Raw genomic sequence first — 26,529 nt, 5'->3', positions numbered from 1 at the left:
GTCATTTTCCTGACCGTGTGGATTTTAGGTACTCTGAAGATTGTAGGTAAGACTGGGTAGTTTTCTTTGCGTTAATATGACTGTAAGGATATATAGCTATCAATGCACAGCAATCCAATCAAAGCATGCAAACCCTGGCTGACTTTCACTAAGCCTTCTCTTCATATCCCTGAGTTGGACTATCAAGTGGGTAGAACTATGTATTTGTTTCATTATAAATTTACGTTTGAATACATGAAAGTTGTTTTGAACCCAACCGGTTAATTGACTATTAATGTGAATTCCTCTCAGTGTATTTGTGCCCTGTTCAAGACACATGTAGACTGGTTTCCTTCAGTAGGTTTTGGCATTATGTTCTTGTGTGAAGTGCCTTTAGTGTCTGCCTAAGGGCAGGCAGGGTCTCTGCTTATTTCTCCTCACCTCCTGCTCTTGCGCTTACCTTTTCAGTTGTTTGTAGGAGCCTCCCATTTTCAATTTCAAGTTGTCTAACATACTGGGCCGTAACTTCCAATTAGCATCGGAAAGTGCTGGCCCGCAGAAATTAGAAGAAATAAATACCTACTTGCCTGGTCTTGAAAATTATGTTGGCACTTCTGATCGCCGGAGCTGTTTGGGACCTGCAGTGAAAGACCCCTTGCAGGCCCCAGCGAAGTGTAGCTCCAGTGGATTCAAGGAGGCCGCGCTCCCTTTTTGATATCACTCACTGCCGTAAAGCAGGTAAATTTAAAGGGCCAGGGAAACTGACAGGCCAAGGAGAAGGTAAGTGGATAGGGATTGGGGGGTGGGGGTGTCCCAGGGATTGTGAGGGTGCGGGGGCAGGGGATTGGTTGGAGGCCCGAGGTGGAGGGGCCGGAAGGTCAGGGTTGGGGGTGATGGTGGAGGTTAGGGAAGGTCTGAGGTCGGGGGTTGGTCGTTTGGGAGGGTCCGAGGTCAGGGGTATGGGGTGGTTTGGGTGGGTCCAGGGGTGTGGGGTAGTTTGGAAGGGTCCGGGTTCGGGGGCGGGTGGCGGTTTGAGAGGGTCCGAGGTCGGGGGCGGGGAGGGTCCCGAAGGGTCAGCCTAAGTCTTTACGATAGTTACTCAGAAGTTAGAAGAGATTTTAATTCTTCTAACCTTTTTCTGGGTAACTATTGGTGTAACCCCTGCGAAACCATCCGAAATTTGCAATTTAAACCGCACTTTTGGATGGTTCCCAGCACAGCGCAATTGTCCAGTGGCAATCGCTGTGCAAACCCTGAGCTGGGAACCTCCCAGAGGAATTCCCCAGCGCATCCTTGAGGTACCCCCCAAGCCCAAAGCTGGGGAGCACGGAAGTTACGGGTCCATATTCACTGATGATCTTTCCTCCTCTACCATCCTAAGAACCTCTTCATTATTCTTGTGTACTCTCTAACTGACCTGCTCCATCCTTCTCCAGAACCACATTTCACAACTTGCAAGTCCTTGGATGTCCACTTTTCCCAAGGCCCATGTTTCAGCCCCATACAACAAGATACTTCAAATCACAGTCTTGATCACTCTTTTCTTAAGATCTCTACTCATTGCTATGCTGAGCATTTTTTTTTATGTTTGGAGATTGCGTTCTTTGCCATTCCTATTCTAGCTCTAACTCCTTTATGGCGGCAGCAACCTTCTGACAACATGCTTCCTAGGCACTTAAATTGTGATGCTTGTTCCAACTCTTGACCATTTATCTAACCTCTCTTTTCCCACCATTATTTTTTCCCATATTCCTGACTTCCGTCATTTTTACGTTTTCATTCTGTAAGCTTTCACCACTTCATTCATTCTACCCATTAGTATCTGGAGACCTTCTGCCTAACCACTAGGGTTTGGCCATCTGCAAATATCACTACCTTCAACAATTGACCTCCCACTTTGATACTATTCTGTGTTTCATCTTGTGCTTTTATCATGGGTTCCGCATAGATGTTAAAGTGCAATGGTTATAGTAGACAGCCTTGTCCCACCTCAGACCCGATCACACCAGGTTCAATTTCACCAAATACTGTCCTGATTGTAGCAGCCTGTCCCATTTTCAGAGCTACAATCGTTCTTTTACCTCTCCAGGCAACTTTGATCATCTCCAACACTTTTCAACAGCTTTTGCCAGTTTACCTGGTCAAAAGTTTTTTCATAATCCACAAAGCAGGCATACACTTCTTGTTGGTATTCTATGATCCTTTCGCCTAACATTCTCATCACTGCCACTGCCTCCCTTGCTCCATAAATCTTCTTCCCTAATTGCACAAACTTTCCTAAAAATGGTTTGATCATAGCTGATATAATGGCTTGCTTTGGCTTCCAATCTATTTGCTAAAATCTTTAACATTACCTTGGATGCATGTATAATGAAAGTTTATGTTGTAATGCTCCAGCCACTGTTTTTCACATTAAAAAAAAAGACTGGATGCACTCTAGCAGAAAATAAAAGGTTTAGCCGAAGGGAGGTAAGTAAGCGCTTATAGTACCTGAGGAAGTAAGGATTAGATAGAAGAAAGAAGACATTTCCCAGGATGATTTAGGAACTAATTTTCTGAAGTGTGGAATATTTAGAGCTATAAAAGAACTGAAGCCAGGAAAAGCAGAAGCATGGATGGAAACCCTGCAGAAATGATAAAATGCCTTGAAGAGAAGGTAACATGAGAAATGATTAACTTGTGTAAGGAGATGTACACTAAGGGAGAATAGCAGAAGACTTGTTGAGGAGCACAATGACCACATTGGAGAAGAAGGCAAATACCATGATATATGTGAAGTGGACTTGACAAATATTATTCAGATGGGTGCTGTTTACTAGTTTAAGATGGACATTAAAATGTACAAGGTATGCCAGCACAGATACGATGGGTTGAATGACCTCCTAGAATGCCATAGGTTTTTCTATGTTTTTAAGAACTTCATTAAAATATTGGGGGCGAGGAAATTACGAACAGCTGTGTTAAGCATTCTGTAATTTATCCACTTAAAACAGATTGTGCTTCAAAGTTCAAATGTATTTTCTGTGATTTTTGTTTCCTGGTTGCAAAAGTGCGAAAAAATAATGTCACAATCTTTCTGAAAAGTTAAATCATACTACTGTTGTTTCCAAGAAAGAACAGTTCCTCCAAAGTGAATTGAAAAGCATTTTCATGCCCTCCGTCTACTACATCAGGCCTTTTCTCAAGTTGAACAGATATGAATCTCCTTTATAAAGCTTAAAGGAACATTGCAATCACTATTCCAGGACTAATGCCCTATGAAGATTTCATTTGACATTGTGGCACACAGCGAGAAAATTACTGCAAGTACCACTACTGGTGATAGTTTAGTAAGCGACATACCTATCTCACTCATTGCAAGAACTGGAATAGAGATCAAGCTTGATGCTCTGTTACTGTATCATGGAACCCTGAGTCCCATTGGTCATAATATTAACATCATTAACATGAGAAGTAGGAGCATAGTAGAACACATGGCACTTCAAGCCTGCTTCTGCACAGCCCTCTGAAGAGGTTTAGAGCTATAAAAGAACTGAAGCCAGGAAAAGCAGAAGCATGAATGGAAACCCTGCAGAAATGATAAAATGACTTGAAGATCATCCTCTGCCAACTCCAGCATGATGCCATCGCCAAACACATCTTCCCTTCACTCCCCCTGGCGGCATTCCGCAGGGATCGTTGCCTCCGGGACACCCTGGTCCACTCCTCCATCACCCCCTACACCTTAACCCCCTTCCACGGCACCTTCCCATGCAACTGTAGAAGGTGTAGCACCTGCCCCATTACTTCCCCCCTCCTCACTGTCCAAAGGCCCAAACACTCCTTTCAAGTGAAGCAGCACTTCACTTGCACTTCCCTCAATTTAGTCTATTGCGTTCACTGCTCCCAATGTGGTCTCCTCTACATTGGAGAGACCAAACGCAGACTGGGTGACCGCTTTGCAGAACACCTTCGGTCTGTCTGCAAGCATTACCCAGACCTCCCTGTCGCTTGCCATTTCAACACACTACCCTGCTCTCATGCCCACATGTCCATCCTTGGCCTGCTGCAATATTCCAGTGAAGCTCAACGCAAACTGGAGGAACAGCACCTCATCTTCCGACTAGGCACTTTACAGCCTTCCGGACTTAACATTGAGTTCAACAACTTCAGATCATGAACTCCCTCCTCCATCCCCACCCCCTTTCCAATCCCCCTTTTTCCAATAATTTATATTTTTTAAATATATTTTTCTTTTCCCACCTATTTCCATTATTTTTAAATGTATTTCCATCCATTGTTTCATCTCCACCTTTTAGCTATTTCGATCCCTTCCCTCCACCCCACCCCCACTAGGGCTACCTGTTATTTGCCCATCCTGCTTTCTACCCTTAATGTCACCATTAGCACATTCCTTAGCTAATATCACCACCGTTAACACCCCTTTGTCCTTCTGTTTATGACATCATTGGCAATCTCTCCTTTGCCTCCACTTATCACTGGCCCTCTACCCAGCTCTACCTGTCCCATACCCTCAACCAGCTTACATTTCACTTCATTTCTATATTCCCTCAGTTCTGATGAAGAGTCACACAGACTCGAAACGTTAACTGTATTCCTCTCCGCAGATGCTGTCAGACCTGCTGAATTTTTCCAGGTATTTTTATTTTTGTTTCGGATTTCCAGCATCCGCGGTATTTTGCTTTTACCTCTGAAGACGTTTCTCCTCATCTCAGGCTGCAATGGCTGACCCCTTATCCTGGGTTTATGGACCTTATTCCTTGACTACCCAACCAGAGGAAACCAGCTCTGTCAAGTCCTTTCAGAATTTTACATGTTTCAATGAGATCATCTATCCTTCTTCTAAACTCCAGACAGTATAAGCCTATTTTACTCAAACTCTCCTCATAGGACAACCCTCTCATCCCAGGTATCAATCTAGTTGATTGCACCGCCTCTAACACAAGCATTTATTTCCTTGGGTACAGTGGCCAAAACTGTACAGAGTACTCCAGGTGTGGTCTCACCAAAGCCTGTACAATTGCAGCAAGACTTTTTTAGTCTTACACTCCAACCACCATAGAATAAAGGCCAACATACCGTTTGTCTTTCTAATTGCTTGCTGTACCTGCATCTTAACTTCCTGTGTTTCTTGTACAGAGCTACCAAAATTCAATAATTTCTCTCTATTTCAAAAAAATTCTATTTTTCTATTCTTCCTACCAATGTGATTAGTATAATCCCTTGTTCCCTTGTAATAATCCATCTGCCACTTTCTTGCCCAGTCACTTAACCTATCTATATATCTTTGCAGACTCTTTGTGTCTTCCTCACAGCTTATTTTCCTGCCTATCTTTGTATTGTTAGAAAACTTGGATGTATTACATTTGGCCTCTTCATCTAAGTCATTTAATGTGGATTGTAAATAGCTGAGACCCCAACACTGATCCTTGTGGTACCCTACTAGTAACTGTTTGCCAACCCAAATATGACATGTTTATTCCTACTAGTTTCAGCCCTTTAACCAATCCACGGTACATGTTAATATATCACCCCAACCTCATAGGGCCTTGACTTGTGCAATAACCTTTTGTGTGTTAGCTTATTGAATGCTAAATACGCTACGTCCATAGATTCCCCTTAATCTACCCTGCCAGCTACACCCTCAAAATCTCTAATAAATTGGTCACATCTGACTTTCCTTTCATAAACCATGTTGACTTTGCTTAATCATATTATAACTTTCTAAGTATTCTGTAACCACGTTCTTAATAATGGGTTTCAGCATTTTCCCGATGACTGATATCGTGCAAAATTGGCTTGTAGTTCCCCATTTTATCTCTTTCTTGAATAGCAGTATTACGTTCATTGCCTTCCAATCCATTTTAGAATCTAGAGAATTTTAGAAGATCACAATCGGCACACCCATTATCTCTGAAACCACCTCTTTTAAAACCAGGTTGTAGGCCATCAGGCCCAGGGAATTTGTTGACTTTCAGTCCCCAATTAATTTCTCCAATAATTTTTCTTACTATTAATTACTTTAATTTCCTCAATGAATAGACTTTTGATTCTCTTGTATTTTTGGTATTTTTTTGTCTTCTATTGTGAAGACAGACATTAAACATTTTTTTAATATCCCTGCCATTTCCTTGTTCCCCATTATAGTTTGTGCTGTCCCTAGCCAAGCTGTTGGAGTATAGCTAGAAAACTCGCATCTACCAGGCTATGTGGAAAATTGCCCAGGTATGTCCTGTACACAAGAGGCAGGACGAATCCAACCCGGCCAATTACCGTCCCATCGGTCTACTTTCAGTCATCAGTAAAGTAATGGAAGGGGGTCATCAACAATGCTATCAAGCAGTACTTAATTAGCAATGGCCTGCTCACTGACGCCCAGTGCCACCCAGCTCCTGACCTCATTACAACCTTGGTTCAAACATGGAAGAAGGTGAGGACAACTATATCTGTAGGAAGTGTACCCAATTGCAGCTCCTCACAGACCACATGGATCGGTTGGAGCAGCAGTTGGATGCATTTAGGAGCATTCAGGTGGCAGAAAGTGTCATAGACAGGAGTTTTGCAGATGTGTCGCACCCCAGGTACAGACAGATAGATGGGTGACTGCTAGAAGGGGCAGGCAGTCAGTGCAGAAATCCCCTGTGGCTGTCCCCCTCTCTAACAGGTATACCGTTTTGGATACTGTTGTGGGGGGGATGGCCTATCAGGGGAAAACAACAGCAGTGGCCAGAGCAGTGGCACCACGGCTGGCTCTGTTGTTCAGCAGGGGGGTCAAAGCACAAGAGCAATTGTCATAGGGGACTCTAGTCAGTGGCTCAGATAGGCGCTTCTGTGGTCGTGAAAGAGACACCAGGATGGTATGTTGCCTCCCTGCTGCAAGGATCCAGGATGTCTCTGATCGGGTACGGGACATTCTGAAGGGGGAGGGAGAACAGCCAGTGGTCGTGGTACACATTGGTACTAATGACATAGGCAGGAAGAGTTACGAGGTCCTGCAGCGGAAGTTCAGGGAGTTAGGCAGAAAGTTAAAAAACAGGACCTCTAGAGTTGTAATCTCAGGATGACTCCCTGTGCCAGGTGCCAGTGAGGCAAGAAATAGGAAGATAGTGCAGCTAAACACGTGGCTGAACAGATGGTGTAGGAGGGAGGGTTTCCGATATCTGGATCATTGGGATCTCTTCTGGGGCAGGTAGGACCTGTACAAGAAGGACGGGTTGCATCTAAACTGGAGGGGCACCAATCTCCTGGCTGTGAGGTTTGCTGGTGTTACTTGGGAGGGTTTAAACTAGTATGGCAGGGGGGTGGGAACCAGAGCAATAGGTCAGCAGATGAAATAAATGACAGAACTAGTGAATATGGCCAGTAGGACTAAGAGGAAGAGCAGGCAGGGAGAAATTACTGATCACAGTGGGACTGGGGGTCTGAAATGCATTTGTTTCAATGCGAGAAGTATAACAGGCAAGGCAGATGAGCTTAGAGCTTGGATTAGCACTTGGGATTATGATGTTATTGCTTTTACAGAGACTTGGTTGAAGGCTGGACAGGATTGGCAGATAAACATTCCAGGACTTAGACGTTTCAAGCAGGATAGAGAGGGCTGTAGAAGAGGTGGGGGAATTACACTGCTGGTTAAGGAGAATATCACAGCTGTACGACAGGAGGACACCTTGGAGGGTTCACGCAGCGAGGCAATATGGGTAGAGCTCCGGAATAGGAAGAGTGCAGTCACAATGTTGGCGGTTTACTATAGGCCTCCCAATTGCCAGAGGGAGATTGAGGAACAGTTATGTAAGCAGATGTAAAAGCAATAGGGTTGTTGAGGTGGGTGATTTTAACTTTCCCAGTATTGACTGGGAATCACTTACTGCTAGGGGTTTGGATGGTGCAGAATTTGTAAGGTGCATCCAGGAGGTCTTCCTGAGACAATATGAAGATAATCCAACTAGGGAAGGGGCAATACTGGACCTGGCATTAGGGAATGAACCCGGCCAGGTGGTCAAAGTTTCAGTAGGGGACCATTTCGGGAAAAATGACCATAATTCAGTAAATTTCCAGGGTACTGGTGGATAAGGATAACAGGAGTCCTTGGGTTAAGGTGCTTAATTGGAGGAAGGCTAATTATAACAATATTAGGCAGGAACTGAGGAATCTAGACTGGAGGCGGATGTTTGAAGGCAAATCAACAACTGACCTGTGGGGGGGCTTTCAAACGTCAGTTGATAAGAATTCAGGACCGGCATGTTCCTGTTAGGATGAAGGATAAGTATGGCAAGTTTCAGTAACCTTGGATAACGAAGATTATTGTGAGATGAGTGAAAAAGAAAAGGGAAGCATTCGTAAGGGCTAGAAGGCTGGGAACAGGTGAAGCCCGTGGAGAATATAGAGAAAGTAGGAAGAAACTTAAGGAGTCAGGAGGGCTAAAAGGGGTCATGAAAAGTCATTGGCAACCAGGATTAAGGAAAATCCCAAGGCCTTTTATACATATGTAAAAAGCAAGAGGGTAGCCAGGGAAAGGGTAGGCCCACTCAGGGATAGAGTTGGAATCTGTATGTGGAGCCAGAAGAAATGGAAGAGATACTAAACGAGTACTTCTCATTAGTATTCACCAAAAAGAAGGTCTTAGCAGTTGATTTATCTAAGGAAGAGTGTGTAGATAGCCTGGATCATGTTGAGATCAAAAAAGAGGAGATGTTAGGCATCTTGAAGAATATTAAGGTGGCTAAGTCCCCAGGGCCAGATGGGATCTACCCCAGAGTACTGAGGGAGGCAAGGGAGGAGATTGCTGGGGCCTTGACAGAAATCTTTGTATCCTCACTGGCTACGGGTGAGGCCCCAGAGGACTGGAGAATGGCCAATGTTGTTCCATTGTTTAAGAAAGGTAGCAGGGACAATCCAGGAAATTACAGGCCAATGAGCCATATGTCAGTGGTAGGGCAATTATTGGAGAAGATTCTTCGTGACAGGATTTACTAACATTTGGAAGCAAATGGGCGTATTAGTGAGCGGCAGCATGGTTTTGTGAAGGGGAAGTTGTGTCTCACTAACTTGATCTAGTTTTTCGAGGAAGTGACAAAGATGATTGACGATGGAAGGGCAGTAGATGTTATCTACATGGATTTCAGTAAAGTCTTTGACAAGGTCCCTCATGGCAGACTGGTACAGAAGGTAAAGTCGCATGGGATCAGAGGTAAGCTGGCAAGATGGATACAGAATTGGCTTGGTCATAGAAGACAGAGGGTAGCAGTGCTCTTCTGAATGGAGAGCTGTGACTAGTGGTGTTCCACAGGGATCAGTGCTGGGACCTTTGCTCTTTGTAGTATATGTAAATGATTTGGAGGAAAATGTAACTGGGCTAATTAGTAAGTTTGCAGACGACACTAAGGTTGGAGATAGTGAAGAGGATTGTCAAAGGATACAGCGGGATGTAGATAGGTTGGAGACTTGGGTGGAGAAATGGCAGATGGAGTTTAATCCGGACAAATGCGAGATAATGCATTTTGGAAGGTCTAATACAGGTAAGAATTATACAGTAAATGGCAGAACCCTTAAGTGCATCGACGGGCAGAGGGATCTGCATGTACGCGTGTACAGGTCCACAGGTCACTGAAAGTGGCAACACAGGTGGATAAGGTAGTCAGGAAGGCATATGGCACGCTTGCCTTCATCGGTAGGGGTATTGAGTATAAAAGCTGGGAAGTCATGCTGCAGGTGTATAGAACCTTGGTTAGGTCACACTTGGAATATTATGTGCAATCTTGGTCGGAATGTTACCAGAAGGATATGGAGGTGTTAGAGAGGGTGCAGAGGAGGTTTACCAGGATGCTGCCTGGTCTGGAGGTTATTAGTTATGAGGAGAGGTTGGAGAAACTCGGATTGTTCTCACTAGAGTGACGGAGATTGAGGGGCATCTTGATAGAAGTTTGCAAAATTGAGTGGCATGGACAGAGTAGATAGAAGTTTTTTCCCAGGGTGGAAGAGTCAATTACTAGGGGACATAGGTTTAAGGTGAGAGGAGAAAACTTTAGAGGAGATGTGCGGGGCGAGTTTTTTACGCTGCCAGTGGAGGTGGTGGAGGCAGGTACGATAGTGGTGTTTAAGAGGCAGCTTGACAAATACATGAATAGGATGGGAATAGAGGGATATGGACGCCAGAAATGCAAAATGTTTTAATTTGACGGGCAATATGATCGGCGCAGGCTTGGAGGGCCAAAGGGCCTGTTCCTGTGCTGTACTTTTCTTCGTGCTTTGAGATGAGAGTAACTGCCCTTGACATCAAGGCCGCACTTGACTGAGAGTGTGGCGTCAAGGAGCCCTAACAAAACTGGAATCAATGGGGAATCAGGGGGCAACTTTCCACTGGTTGGAGTCATACCTAGCACAAAATAAGATCATTGTGATTGTTGGAGGTCAGTCATCTCAGTTCCAGGACATCATTGCAGGAGTTCCTCAGGGTAGTGACCTCGGCCCATCCATCTTCAGCTGCTTCATTAATGACCTTCCATCATAAGGTCAGAATTGGGGATGTTCGCTGATGATTGCACGATGTTCAGCCCCATTTGCGACTCCTCAGCTACTGAAGCAGTCCATGTCCAAATGCAACAAGACCTGGATAATATCTTGGGCTGACAAGTGGCCAGTAACATTCACGCCACACAAGTGTCAGGCAATGACCATCTCCAACCAGGGAGAATCTAATTATCGGCCCTTGATGTTCAATGGATTACATTGCTAAGTCCCCCACTATCAACACCCTGGAGGTTAGCTTTGACCAGAAACTGAACTGGACTAGCCATATAAATACTGTGGCTACAAGAGCAAGTCAGAGATTAGGAATCCTGCGTCGATTAACTCATCTCCTGACTCCCCAAAGCCTGTCCACCATCTACAAGGCACAAGTCAGGAGTGTTATGGAATACTTTCCACTTGCCTGGGTGAATGCAGCTCCAACAACACACCCAGGACAAAGCAGCCTGCGTGATTTGTACCACATCCACAAATATTCACTCCCTCCACCACTATCGCACTATCGCAGTTTGTACCATCTGTAAGATGCACTGCAGGAATTCACCTAGGCTTCTTGGACAGCACCTTCCAAGCCCACGACCACTACCATCGAGAAGGATGAAGACGGCAGACACATGGGAACACCACCACCTGGAAGTTCCCCTCCAAGTCACTCATCATCCTGACTTTGAAATATATGGCCTTCACTGTTGCTGGGTCAAAATCCTGCAACTCACTACCTAACAGCACTGTGGGTGTACCTACACTACATGGACTTCAGCGGTTCAAGGCAGCTCACCAGCACCACCTCAAGGGCAATTAGGGATGGGCAATAAATGCTGGCCTAGCCAGCGAAGTCCTCATCCCCTGAATTAATGAAAAAAATAGTGCGGCCCTTGGTTGCAATTCAAGTTGATTTTTAAATAAATAAGCTTTTAACAAACAAGCTAAGGAGCTTTAGCAAAATTGAAGTTTCAAGGACAAAGGGAAAGCCGGCCAGTGGTTGGAGTCATATTTGAAACAAAGGAAAATGGATGATGGTTGAAGTCAATTAGTACAGCCCTAGGTCATCAATGAAGCATCAGCGACATTGCCTCCTTCAGCTCTTAAGTTCTTTTCTGCACCACCTCGTGCCAATCACCCACACTTCACCCTCCATCATAAGAACTGCTTGGAGTGTTCATTTCCATACACCAAAAAGCGTTGTCAACCTAAAGCAAAACACAAATGACAGCCGATTTGAGCTGACAAGTGGATAGATATCAATTAATACCACTTCTAACATGAAAAAACCAAGTTAGCTCCCCATATTCTTCAGAGGCATAACTACCATGGTGTCACCATTGGCTAGAAGCTGAACTGGGCCAGTCATATCGATACAATGAGCACAAAAACCGGGCAGAGACTATGTACTATGGGAACTCCTGACCCTTCAAAGCCACTGCACCATCTACAAGGCTGCAATCAGAGATCTGATAGAAAGCTGAACATTTGTCTGAATGGGTCCAGCCACAACAGTACTCATCATCCAGGACAGGGCATTACCTTGATTGGTGACTCTTGTCACTGAAGTCCATATCAACCCCTTCATCACCAGAGCACTGCGGCTGCAATAAGTACAATCAGCAGGTTACGTTGCAGCAAATCACTAAGTTTATTTCAACAATATCTCTGTCATCTTTAACCTCTACTGCTCAGAAGGATGAGAGCAGCACTGTCATGGGAACTCTATTACCTCTCTCTAATGTACTTTTCTGACTTAGATGTATATTGCTGTTCCTGTGTAGTATCAATGTCCGAGAATCAGCTATCAAAGACTCATGAGAGCAACATCACCCTGAGAGTCGAGGTAGTTCAAGCTCGAGGCCTACCACCACCTTTAGGGCAACTGGGGATGGGAAATAAATGTGGCTTTGCCAGTGTTGTCCATATCCCAATAACATATTTTTAAAAACTAGTAATTGCCTTGCTGTTCTACTAGTTTGAAGCAGAACAAATGTTTATACAATAACTGACAGCATTTTAGTAACGTTTTACTGATACCAGCTTTTTATTTCCAGATTTTTAAAACTAGATTAAAATTTTTGAACTACTATGGTGGGGTTTGAAACTCTCTCATTCTCTGAATTTTACACTAGGCCTCTGGATTACTAAAGTTTTAGAATACCAAACTATTTCCCTATCATTGATTCCTCAGGAGTCGGAGAAAGTTTTTGCATTCTCTTGTGTTTGGAACCCTTGTGTGTCTGATGGACATGATCAGGAATTTGACTCCATTCTAGACAACAGTTTATTCTGATAATAAAAATTTTAGTTTCCAGAAATGAAAAGGAAGCTTTGCTTTACTACAGTTACTCAGGAATCGTGGGTTAACAGTTTTTGCTCTGATCGTCAAAAGATTTGCTTTTTACCTTTAAAGCATGCAGTAGCCCCTATGCTTTCCCTAAGCATGACGTTTAGATTGGTTTGCTTAAGATGTTAGCACGTTAAGCTGACCTTACTATCCAGCTCCATTTTTGGTATTACTGACTCAAGTATCATCTCGATGTATGTGATGGGTTAAAAAAAAGTTGGATTAATTTCCTTTTTAGGTCTGCTCTTCCTCATCCTTTCCGTGGTATTTATTCTTGAAGTGCATAGTTTCTTTTTTCACCAACTTCTCCCCAAATTCTCAGTTTTCAGTATTAACTTGCTGTTGGAATTCTCCTTTATATTCATATGGTCAAGCTTTTGGAGCTTATTTATGTTTAGAGAACTGGATGGGTTTAGGATTAAGACCTTTTTACAACATAGGAACAAGAGAGTCTCATTTCTCCTGTTGGATTCAGAATAATGTTAAAAGAAAGGTTGAGAATTAATTCTGTATTGAGGAGAGAAACTCATATGCGACAGTAGATGACTTTTTTTTCAATAAAGGTTCACTGCCATCTACATTGTGGAGATCTGAGTACTGCCAGTTAACTTAGTTTTCTGCATTTCAAGTGCAATAGACAAGAGGCCCTTGAAGTGAATATGAGCTATGTCATAAATGTTTTAAAGCCTCTGTCATTAATTGCACAAACTTCAATTTTGCCTTTTGGAAATATTCTTTGGTCTAGACCTGCAGTAAATAAAACCCCCTCAGACTTGGTTTATAGTTCATTATGCAGTATTGAGTTTCTTGAAAGTGAATTATAGTAGTTATTGGAGCAGATATTCAGACAGTAAAATCATCTTGTCAGAAAGCACTAAATGTAACTGCAACGGGTTTTGTAAGTATGATACTGCTTCCTCAGGACATTGTGTCTTGCTATTCAAAGATTTTTACCGCACCTAATTTGTACTTTTTAAAATATTTAGATGATGTGAACTGATGAAACATATCCCATAGGTTTCACTTTATTTTGTTCATTCAAGGAAAGGTGAATCATCAAATGGAGAAAGTATATTTCAAGATCCTTCTCTACTGGAAAATCTTCAAGGCAACCATGTGAGTAATGCATTATTGAGTTTTATTTGCTTTTTTGGAAATTAGCATCTTAAAGTCTATAGTTTCATGTATATTTGAACATACCGTCAAGTAAATTTAATAAAATTGCACAGTGATGGTTGAATATCCTGCTCCATATCATTTATTATGAGAACGTCCCTTCATCCCTGAACAGAGATGAGCACCTGCTCCATGAGCCTTGTTTGAAAGGGTGTAATGGATTAGCTCTGTAGTATCATGACGAATGACAATACCCTTCCTGCTTAGTCAACCTGCAGGTAATATAAGTGATAAAGAAGAACTTGATATCCTTCCAGCAGTCCAGTTAAGCTCATTGAACCTCTTCTATCGGAAGAAACTGAGACACAGAGCCAATTTTAGCTTGGATTAATTTGTTGTTTATAATTCAGTGCTCTGATCTCATGCCTTCTAGTGGAGCTGTATGCAAAATTGAGTTTGGCTATAAACTAAAATGAAAACTTGATGTCAACTATTTTTATATAACACAGCAACAAATGTAAGATTGGAAATAGATTTCCAGGGAAAATTTGTTTTTAACTATCCCTTGGCTGATATTCAATGGTTTCCTTGTCTGTGAGACAATGCATTATGTACTGCCAGGCAACATAATCTCTAATTTATTTTTTGCATTCCATTCCATTCCATTTAAGTGCACAGGCACTTCTAATTTTGTTACGTGACCATGCACCTGTGACATCCTAGAACAGATGGCTTCTGCATGGCCCACACGGGAACTTCTGGATTGGTGGGTGGCTGAGCAGCTTAGGCGGCACATTGCTGCTAGGCTGCCTCATCTTTCCTAAGTACCTTTTAACTAAAATATAAATTAAGGCTAATTGAATACAGAAATGCATTTCAAGGACATTTGCAAAAGGGACTAATTTAACCTTATATGCCCATACATTAAGGACATAGAGGAAACCAACTTTGGAATATTGTACATAGCTTTGGATACCCTGTGTTCAGGAAGATATTGCTGCATACTTTTGATTTATAAATATGTAGTTGATATCGATACCATGCAAAGTAGCCCTCAAAAGGAGTAATATGCAGGGGCAGGTGCTGGCGTAGTGGTATTGTCACTGGACTAGTACAGAGACCCAGGATAATGCTCTGCGGACCTGGCAGATGGTGGAATTTGAATTCAATAAGAATCTGGAATTAAAAGTCTAATGGTGACCATGAAACCATTGTCGATTGTTGTAAAAACCCATCTGGTTCACTAATGTCCTTTAGGTAAAGAAATCTGCTGTCCTTACCTGGCCTGGCCTACATGTGCCTCCAAACTCTCAGCAATGTGGTTGACTCTTAAGTGCCCTCTGAAATGGCCTAGCAAGTCACTCAGTTGTAACAAACCGCTACAAAGACACAAAAAAGGAATGAAACCGGACGGACCACCCGACATTGACCTAGGCACTGGAAATTACAACAGCAGTCACAGCCCTGTCAACCCTGCAAAGTCCTCCTTACGAATATCTGGGGGCTAGTGCCAAAATTAGGAGAGCTATCTCACAGACTAGTCAAGCAACAGCCTGACATAGTCATCCTCAGGGGATCACACCTTACAGATAATGTCCCAGACATCACCATTCCAGTCCCACCCAGCAGTGGTGGCAGCACAGTGGTAGACAGTCGGGAGGGAGTTGCCCTGGGAGTCCTCAACATCGACTCCAGACCCCATGAAGTCTCATGGCATCAGGCCAAACATGGGCAAGGAAACCTCCAGCTGATTACCGTGTACCGCCCTCCCTCAGCTGCTGAATCAGTGCCCCTCCATGTTGAACACCACTTGGAGGAAGCACTGAGGGTGGAAAGGGTGCAGAATATCCTCTGGGTGGGGGACTTCAGTCACCGAGAGTGGCTCGGTAGCACCACTACTGACCGAGCTGGCTGAGTCCTAAAGGACAAAGCTGCTAGACTGGGTCTGCAGCAGGTGGTGAGGGAACCATCAAGAGGGAAAAACATACTTGACCTCATCCTCACCAACCTGCCTGCCATTGATGCGTTTGTCCATGACACATGCATCTCTCCATGACCACCGCACAGTTATTGTGGAGATGAAGTTCTGCTTTCACATTGTGGATACCCTCCATCGTGTTGTGTGGCACTACCACCGTGTTAAATGAGATAGATTTCGAACAGATCTAGCAACTCAAGACTGGGCATCCATGAGGTGCTGTGGGCCATCAGCAGCAGAATTGTACTCAAACACAATTTGTAACCCCATGGCCTGGCATATCCCTCACTCTACCATTACCATCAACCCAGGGGATCAACACTGGTTCAATGAACAGTGCAGGAGGGCATGCCAGGAGCAGCACCAGGCATACCAAAAAATGAGGTGTCAACCTGGTGAAGCTATAAAACAGGACTACTTGTGTGCCAAACAGAATAAGCAGCAAGTGATAGACAGGGCTAAGTGATCCCACAACCAACGGATCAGATCTAAGCTTTGCAGTACTTCCACATCCAGTCGTGAAAGGTGGTAGTGGACAATTAAACAACTCACTGGAGGAGGTGGCTCCACAAATATCTCCATCCTCAAATGATGGAGGAGCCCAGCACATCAGTGCAAAAGATAAGGCTGAAGCATTCGCAACAATCTTCAGCCAGAAGTGCCAAGTGGGTGATCCATCCTGGCATCCTCCAGATGTTCCCAGCATCACAGATGCCAGCCTTCAGCCAATTCAACTCACTCCACGTGATATCAAGAAACGGCTGAAGGCACTGGATACTGCAAAGGCTATGGATCCTGACAATATTCCGGCAATAGTACTGAAGACTTGTGTTCCAGAACTTGCCACGTCCCTAGCCAAGCTGTTCCAGTACAGCTACAACACTGGCATCTACCTGGCTATGTGGAAAATTGCCCAGGTATGTCCTGTACACAAAAAGCAGGACAAATCCAACCCAGCCAATTACCGCCCCATCCGTCTATTCTCGATCATCAGTAAAGTTATGGAAGGGGTCATCAACAGTGCTATCAAGTGGCACTTGCTTAGCAATAACCTACTCACTGATGCCCTGTTTCGGTTCCGCCAGGGCCACTCAGCTCCTGACCTCATTACAGCCTTGGTTCAAACATGGACAATAAGAGCTGAATTCCCAAAGTGAGGTGAGGGTGACTGCCGTTGACATCAATGCATCATTTGATCGAGTGTGAGCCCTAGCAAAACTTGAGTCATTGGGACTTAGGGGTAAACCTCTCCGCTGGTTGCAGTCATACCTAGCACAAAGGAAGATGGTTGTGGTTGTTTGAGGTCAGTCATCTTAGTTCCAGAACATCACTGCAGGAGTTCCTCAGGATAGTGTCCTAGGCCCAACCATCTTCAGCTACTTCATCAATGACCTTCCTTCCATCATAAGGTTAGAAGTGGGGATGTTCGCTGATGCTGAACATCGTACAATCACCATTCTCAACGACTCAGATACTGAAGCAGTCCATGTCCAAATGCAGCAAGTCCTGGACAATATCCAGACTTGGGCTGACAAGTGGCAAGTAACATTCACGCTACGCAAGTGTCAGGCAATGACCATCTCCAACAAGAGAGAATCCAACCATCATGCCTTGATGTTCAGTGGCATTACCATTGCTGAATACCCCACTATCAACATCCTGAGGGTTATCATTGACCAGAAACTGAACCGGACTAGCCATATAAATACTGTGGCTACAAGAGCAGGTCAGATGCTAGGAATCGTATGACAAGCAATTCACCACCTGACTCCCCAAAGCCTGCCCACCATCTACAAGGCAAAGTCAGGAATATGATGGAATACTCCCCACTTGCCTGGATGAGTGCAGCTCCTACAACACTGAAGAAGCTGGACACTGTCCAGGGCAAAGCAGTCTGCTTGATTGGCACCACATCCCCTCCATTCACTCCCTCCACCACTGACACACCGTGGCAGCAGTGTGTACCATCTACAAGATGCACAGCAGGAATTCACCAAGGCTCCTTAGACAGCAGCTATCAATCCCATGACCACTACTACCTAGAAGGACAAGGGCAGCATATAAATGGGAACCCCACCACCTGGAAGTTCCCCTCCAAGTCACTCACAACCTGAGTTGGAAATATATCACCATTCCTTCACTGTCTCTGGGTCAAAATCCTGGAACTCCCTAACAGCACTGTGGGTGTACCTAAACCACATGGACTGCAGCGGTTCAAGAAGACAGCCCACCACCACCTTGAGGGCAATTAGGGATTGGCAATAAATGTTGGCCCAACCAGAGAAGCCCACATTCTGTGTTTGAATAAAAAAAAACTTTAAATTCATATCCGTTGCTCTATTTTTATGTTTTGAACCAGCATTCCAGGTTTTCTTGATGTATTCGGTTTAATATTGTGAAAACTTCCATAAAGAAAAGTTCCTTCTTTAACTTTGACTGAGGAGTTTGTACTTCTTGAACTTTTCTTATTCCTCATTTCCTTTAAACTTTATATATCAGCACTAGAATGGAACTTGGCATCAATAGTAATTCCTAGATTGTTCGATTTGACCTGGAAGTTGTTTGTTTGAAGGGTAGCTCAATGTGGAATTGCAATGGCTGCCCAGTAAACAAAACCTTTACTTAGCTTTGAGATCCATTGCTTGCTACTGACAGTATGTAATAACAAACTGTAGTGGGCATAATTCATTTCATTTCTAGCAATGCTGTAGAGGGGAACATGGATCATGAGGAATATTTGAATCCTGAAAAAGCAACTAGCTTCCTATATGCAGTAGTTTTTTTTTCAGTGATGTTGACCAACCTTGTAATACATTCTGTGACATCCGTTGGCAGGAAAAGTAGTCCAACGGCATCGTCTTCTCCCAAGCCAACGTTCCCGGCATTGAAGTGCTAATCATTCAAAACCAACTCTGCTGGGCAGGGCATGTCATCTCTATGCCCAACACCAGGCTCCCAAAGCAACTGTCGTACTCTGAATTTGGTCTCGGCAGGAGACTCCCAGCAGAGAGAAACATTTTAGAGATGCCCTCAAGGCATCCCTGAAGAGATCAAATATTGCCGCCAACTCATGAGAGCCCCTGGTTTGTGACCAACCAAATGGAGAAGGTTAATTTGGGAAGACATCGAACACAATGAGAGACTTTGTTGGGAGCACGCAGAGGGGAAGTTGAGGCGTCAGAGCACACATACCTCTGCACAACCCTTCAAGCACCAACTGCCTCGCATGTGGCAGAGTCTGCAGATTACGCATTGGGCTTGGGACCCTTCGAACCAGAGCGGCAGCAAGTCATCATCGATCCAATGGGACTACCAAAGAACATTGTACATGTAACACATAAATAAAAAGATATACATCTTTATGGCTGTTGGAATTCCCTGCCTGATTTGGTGGTGGAGGCAGAAACCCTCAACTCATTTAAAAGGCACCTGGATCTGCACCTAAGGTGCTGTGAACTGCAAGCCTACGGACCGGGTGCTGGAAGGTGGGATTACAATGGGCAGCTAGTTTTTCTTTTTTCTTTTTCAGCTGGTGCACATGTGATGGGCTGAAAGGCCTTTTTCTGTGCTAAAACTTGTCTATGGTTCCTGCTTGATACAGAATCCTGTCAAGTTGTGCAACTAATTAGTTATGAGATTCACAGATCCAGACAAATACTTTTTAAGCAAAGATAGACTTGCCAGCTAACAGTTCACTATAGAAATAGCAGGTTAAAAAGGTGTGCACTTGAAAAGGAAACATTCACAATACAGCTCCCTTCCTCTGTATCATCATCCATTTGGAGCATAAATTCAGTCTGAATTCAGACTGAAGAGCTTGTTTAAAAAGCAAAAGGCCTGAATAGAAGCTTGCAGCTTGTCACTGGCAGCTGCCATCCACCTGCTGTGTCTCTTTCCAGCACTGGTATCGCTGTTAATATGGGAGCGTGTTACACCCTGGAAGTTGTAGTTTCCAGCAGGTTCATTAATTTTGTTACCCTCGTGAATTCTATGTAATATAGCTATGTGAGAATGGATATTTTTACAAATATTTTTGGGGAATATTGTGTTATTCTGTAAAGAAGATTTGGTGCCTGCGTGTGTGATTTAGTTAAGCTGAGCAAGAGATTGATAGGAGTCAGGTTGTCTGAGGGGTTTGAAACATGAGAAAAATAGGTGTGTTAAGTTTGAGGTACAAGTAAATAGGTTAGATCTAACGTTTGCAATTTTGGATAAGTGGAGAGTTTGTTTAAATATCACGGGGGGTCAGAAGTATCAAGAAATATGTTTGCATCTTGCAGGGGTTCCATAGGCAAATAGTAGTGGGGACAACATTTAAGGAATATTTAGATGAAGACTTGAAACGCTATAGCATACAGGGCTATGGGCCAAGTGCTGGAAAATGGGATTAAAATAGATAGGTGCTGGATGGCCGGCATGGACACGATGGGCTAAAGAGCCTGTTTCTGTGCTATATAATTCTAACTCTATGACATTCTATTTTATTGACCTGAAAGCAAAGGCAGGTTAGAGATATAAAAGATTTTATATTGGAAGGATATGAGTTTCAAAGAGGTGAAAGAACAATGGAACTAGAGATGAAAAAGGTAAAAGGTATCTTAGAGTTACTGTGGAGAGCTTAGCTAGAGAGTTAGCTGGAGCCACTTGAACCAGCCGTCCAGTCAAGCCAGAAAAGTCTTCATCTGCAACAAGCAGTTTTATTCTGAAGTGGATTCCACCGCAGAGTGGATGAAGGTAGAGCTCATGTGGTATGTCTTTATTGAAGCTACAGCAGTTTGCCTTATGTAACATTGCTGGATTTTATAGTTAAACATCTATTCCATAAGACCATAAGACATAGGAGCAGAAATTAGGCCATTCAACCCATCGAGTGTGCTCCACCATTCAATCATGGCTGATAACTTTCTCAACCCCATTCTCCCGCCTTCTCCCTGTAACCTTTGATCCCCTTACCAATCAAGAACCTATCTATCTCGGTCTTAAATACACTCAATGACCTGGCCTCCACAGCCTTCTGTGGCAATGAATTCCATAAATTCACCACACTCTGGCTAAAGAAGTTTCTCCTCATCTCTGTTCTAAAAGGTCTTCCCTTTACTCTGAGACTGTGCCCTCAGATCCTAGTCTCTCCTACTAATAGAAACATCTTCTCCATGTCCACTCTATCCAGGCCTTTCAGTATTCTGTAAGTTTCAATCAGATCTCCCCTCATCCTTCTAAACTCCATCGAGTATAGACCCAGAGTCCTCAAACGTTCCTGATATGTTAAGCCTTTCATTCCTGGGATCGTGCTCGTGAACCTCCTCTGGACCCTCTCCAGGGCCAGCACATCCTTCCTGAGATACGGGCCCAAAATTGCTCACAATATTCTAAATGTGGTCTGACCAGAGCCTTATAAAGCCTCAGCAGCATATCCCTGCTTTTATATTCTAGTCCTCACGAAATAAATGCCAGCATTGCATTTGCCTTCCTAACTACCGACTCAATCTGCAAGTTAACCTTAGGAGAATCCTGGACTAGGACTCCCAAGTCCCTTTGCACTCCAGATTTCTGAATTCTAGTGAATACGGTAGTGTTGTCTGGAGGCGTTTACTTGTGGGTTTGACCAAGTAGAGTTTTTAGGGGAATGTCTTGTAAGATTAACCTTAATTGTGTAACTGCAATCCTGTGGGCATACATTTTCTTTTATTCTTGTTAATAATCCCAAACGTGTTACTGGACCTCTTACTGCTGAGATCGATATGTCGTCTTCTCATTTTCAGAAGACAACAAAAGTAAGGGTGTGGCCCATAAGCCAAGTTTCCCTCTTGGATTTGGTTTGCGCAGCACTTAACATTGGCTGTGGTCACAACAGTTGCAAAACATATATCAAATATTGCATAATAATAAAGGCATGTCCCATGGTCAGAAGAATACACCTAATCTGGTGCAGTGAACATCTGGAGTGATCGGCTATTTGAGCTGTTCCATTTGGTGGTTCTGAGTGCAAACGGGAATTCATTAAATTGGTGCTATGTAATTTTTTTTTATCTCACAAAACAACCATATCCTGGAAAAACAAATCATTTGCTGGCTAAGCTAGTATAAATTTGAAACGTACTCTCTGCATCTATGATTAACATGCTTTAAATTTTTTGGAGATTGTGGGCTTTTTGTTAGAATTACACTTGCCCATAGAATTTCTATGGGCTTCTGCCTTCAAGTTGCTACCAATGAACCATCCAAAAAGCGTAGTGCTCTTTACAGCGCATCTGTGACCTTTGAGAACAGGGCAGGCTAAAGAGAAGCACAGTGTTAGAATGCCATATCAATTACAGAATGCAAAATGGAGAGGGAAAGAAAAGTTGGATTAAGAAAGAAAAATGAGACAGAAATGAAAAGAAAACCCTTCAATAATTAAAGCTGAAGGGATGAGACCTCATATATCTAAAAGTAAATATTCAGTAATAGAGACGTTGTTTGGCACTAATCATGCTTTAACCACACTATTAGAAGAATTCTTGAATAGGAATGGATGAGTTTTTTGACGAGTTTGGTTTATCTATGATGTAGGTACAGCAACTACACCGTTCAATTTGAATGGTGAGTCAGATGGTGAGGTGCTGTTCTCGCGCAGCTTTTGGAGGAGGAAGGCATCTCAGTCAGCAGCATCCAGATTTTTGCATTTTACTTTGCATGTGTAGTTGCTGGAAGGGTGGGTAAAATTTAAAAAAATATGCATCAGTCACTCCTGGCTAGTCAGCCAGAGCATTGACACAGGCTGTAATTAGGGCTGTGACCCAGGAAGATAAAAGAAGGAAAAGATTAAAAAGAAAAACACTGCATGCTAGATTAAATCGTTTTTATTTAACACTTTCTCGTCAACAACTCTGACAAACTCTTGTCTCTGTGGTTGAATGTATTAACTTTTTTCAGTTCAAAATGTTCCTCCATGCATTAATAACCCAACTTTGTGTTACTTATAATCATTCTAAGTCTCAAATGATTTGACTAGATTTAATTTTTAAAATATATTGGGACGTATGAAGCATGTGTAATTTAACTGTGATATCATTTCATTTATTAAAACATTGTAAGATGCCATGTGCTGTGAACCTACTGAAAGTAAAATGAGAATATTGAGTGCAGGATTTTCTCCATTCACTTAAACAGCTGATGAGTAACTGTTGGAAAACAATGTTGTTTGCTGTGGTTTCTGATGTTTGGACAGAACTTTATTTGAACCTGTCAAGTTAATTAATGAGCTAATTCCCTTGTTAGGAATCTTGGTTTTATGTATTGTACTTTGCTGAGGATATCATTCCTTTAGCTCGTAGCGTTGAATTACTGTGAATAGAAATCAATTGTACAAGTATATGTAACACTGAAAACTTGGGGTTAAGCTCATCTGCAAACATTACAAAAGTCCAAGTTGATCAAAGATAAAAACAAAAATGGTTACTCAGTGATTAGAATGTCAGACCTACCACCACATGGAGTAGTTGAGGCAAATAACGTATAGATTCATTTAAGATGATGTGGGTTAGGAAGAAAGGAAGAGAAAGATATGCTGATAGAGTTAGATGAAGTATGGTGGGAGGAGGCTATTGTGGAGCATAAACATGGACATGACCTGTTTCTGTGCTGTACTGTTATGTAACCATGCAATTATAAGCCAGTTTAATTTTTTTGAGTAAAAATGCATGTTTTTTTTGCAAATCCTCTGACATGTTCTTTTCCTGAGCTTTGTTAACATTTACTTAACATTTTAGCCCACAGCACCAGTCATTTGTGAGTTTCTAACGATGATGGCAATTTGCCATACAGCAGTACCCGAGAGGGATGTTAACAAGATAATCTATCAAGCATCATCCCCAGGTAAGAGTTAATACCTAGAAGGTGAAATTAATTGTGCTGCATATTTGTGTGCTAAATAAGAGATTATACTTTTAAAAATGTGTTATAGTGAGGTAATTAAAACATTATGACTCATTTTCACAATGTTGTGTAGGCAAATATGTATGAACGTAAGGTGATCAAAAGCCAGACTCTCATTGTGTTGATACTTAAATCAAGTTTATACTGGCAATGGTAACGCAGCAGCCAGATTGCATTTCAGCTTGGCCGTTTGTACTGGCACTGTTTTAACTTGGTTTCTGATACCTATTGAACCCTGTTTCTCTATTATGCTAGCATAGATTTGCAAATACTTACAAGAAGACCCAATTGTAGATAGCTTAGTTGTGGATCACCACTGCACCAGTCCAGTATGACAAGTATATCATACATAATTATGATGAGTATGGTGAAACTGGCTCCACTCCAGGATTTAGCTACATTGCCCTATACAGAGTGTGTGACCTTTTCAGAGGTGTTGCTATTTAGATGAGACATTAAACCAGGGCATTACTTAATTGGGCATAAAAGATCTCGTATCACTGTTCGAAGAGGAAGGAGTTCTCCTGGCTCTCTGGCCAACAGTTGTCCTTCCATAGATTTCTTCTGGTCCATGTGCAAGAGCCAGGATTAAGTTATGAAGTGGATTTATGGCAAAGTAGGTGAAATGTTGCAAGCGGAGGAGATTCCAGCCCACAGTGAAGTAAGAGTCTTAATTACTCAATGCTTAGCTTTTGCTATATATGTTGAATAGTTAACTGCTTTGAGCTGAAACAGTGTTGCAGAATGTTATCACTGTGATCTAGAAATGCAGCTGTTGCAAGGGAATGAGAAAAGTTGGCTTTGGATTTGAGGTTTGTTTTATGTTGAACAAAACGTTCATACAAATAAAAATGAAATTTCACTTGTTATATTCATAAACTATAAGTAGATTCTAGATTCTACAAGCACTATTTGCACCAGAATGTCCGTCTGTGTCTATTGAAGATAGCTTGTTATTTTTGGAGTTTTTGGTTTCAAGATTAGAGCTGAACACTGTGGCTTCTTTCCGGTAACCAATGTCCAGTGTTGTGTCACTATGAAAAATCCTGTGATCTTCCTATTCACTGAAAGACAGTTGTTCTTTCAATATCATCCCTTTCTTGAATGCATATTCAAAAACTTGCATTTCTTGGAGAAATTGAAACTAACCTCTAGTTAAGAGTTTCTAATAGAGATGATAAATTCTTTCTGGAACAGTCCAGGAAGTCACCACTAGACAAGCAGCGTTCTGCATTGATTTGGCCAAATAGAAGCCTAATGGACTTAGCACATCACCTCCTAGCTACAATCACATCTGTTCAGCCTTGCGGCTCTGCAGCTGTTTTCTGGGATGTGGGATTTCAGTTATCCTGTTTTTCTTTACTTATTACTTAATCAGGGTCTATATCTGAGCATGTAGATTTGACTGCAATTGCAATCCATCAACCAATCTCCTCAAAAACATTTCAGTCGAATCTTTATTTGTAATGTCTATTGGCCACCATTTAATGCACTCTTGGGATTTGAATCTTGTGTTGATTAATGCTGTATTAATACATTTCATTCAAAACCAGTTCTGGATGTGACATGAAAGCTAAACATCACCTTTTCAGATGATTACCACTTCTTCAAAAATAACTATTTGGTTTACATACTTTTAGATATTAGAATCAGTAATGGAAAATATTCTGTGTATTTTAATGTCCATCCTTAATTGCTGTTTGCAAGAAAATCATAGATTTTTTTTTAATGCCAGGCTGAGTAAATGTAGCTTGTTGAAATTTGACCAATTTTTGACAAAATAATTATGAACAGATTCTTTGTCCCCTCTTAGTTGATTCTGATTTAAGAGCCTGCCTGTAAGGGTTTGTTTTCATTGGCAGGTAACACAATCAAAATAAAAGTGAAAGTTCCAGAAGTTGCAAATGGCATTTGGTACTCAAGGGACTAATAAATCTTCCCTAATTTGTTGGAACTCTGGCCCCTGTGATCTTAAATTACTCGCATTTTAAATCTGTTAGATTGGTTACACTTCTTATGACACAGAAGTGAACAAACCCCATGCTTTCGACCTGATTTTTTTTTTAATGAATAACATATCACTGCTCTCCAATGCTTCAGAGTTCATCTGACAAGTAGCTAAGCCATACAGAGCAGGAAAGATCCACGCTTGATCCATGGTTTGCATTGTTGGTTTATTGCTGCCAGGGTATTGAGGTGTTAAATGTTCCCTCAATATCTTGCAATTGGGAAAGGCTGTTCAGACTTTTCACTATTGATTACTGCAGTGCTTGATCTAGGTTTGCTATTTTTTACTTATTGATTTAGATGTAAGTCCACAAACTGCACATTTGAATATGATGCTAAAATTTGTGCACGTATCAAGATTGTAGAGTGAGTTTGACTGATTTAAGCAGATATTGACTTGTTGGGGAAATTGGGCTTAAGTGACAGATGATTAGTTTAGAAAGATGCAGTATAATGCATGTGGACAAACCAAATACTTACATGCACCCTTCAGGGAAAAGCATAAGGGAAAGTAGAGAAAAAAGGATCTGGCTGCTCCAGTGCCTAGATCCCTAAAGGTTCATAAACAATGTCATGAAGTGATAGTTAAAGTGAGTAGGGTGTTAGGGTGCATTTATAGGACAATTGAATATAAGATGAGGCATACCATTTTGAACTTGTATAAGACCGTTGCCAA

At 42.4% G+C, this 26,529-nt stretch overlaps 1 protein-coding gene across 4 annotated transcripts in view; it reads left to right on the top strand.

The window, feature by feature from the left end:
• Positions 1–26,529, top strand: part of atp8a1 (ATPase phospholipid transporting 8A1) — a 474,917-nt gene that overhangs the window by 189,631 nt on the left and 258,757 nt on the right. For 3 of the 4 annotated variants that reach the window (XM_041186502.1, XM_041186510.1, XM_041186527.1), the window contains 3 exons: positions 2–46; positions 13,879–13,951; positions 23,681–23,786. In XM_041186502.1, coding sequence (XP_041042436.1) covers positions 2–46; positions 13,879–13,951; positions 23,681–23,786 — 224 coding nt within the window. The remainder of the gene's footprint in view (position 1; positions 47–13,878; positions 13,952–23,680; positions 23,787–26,529) is intronic. The other variant, XM_041186517.1, reaches the window with a different exon arrangement.

The sequence above is a fragment of the Carcharodon carcharias genome, chromosome 1 (genome assembly GCF_017639515.1).
Source record: "Carcharodon carcharias isolate sCarCar2 chromosome 1, sCarCar2.pri, whole genome shotgun sequence".
Taxonomy (NCBI): domain Eukaryota; kingdom Metazoa; phylum Chordata; class Chondrichthyes; order Lamniformes; family Lamnidae; genus Carcharodon; species Carcharodon carcharias.
The sequence above is the reverse complement of the archived record's forward strand: the minus strand, read 5'-3'. Positions and strand labels throughout refer to the sequence as shown.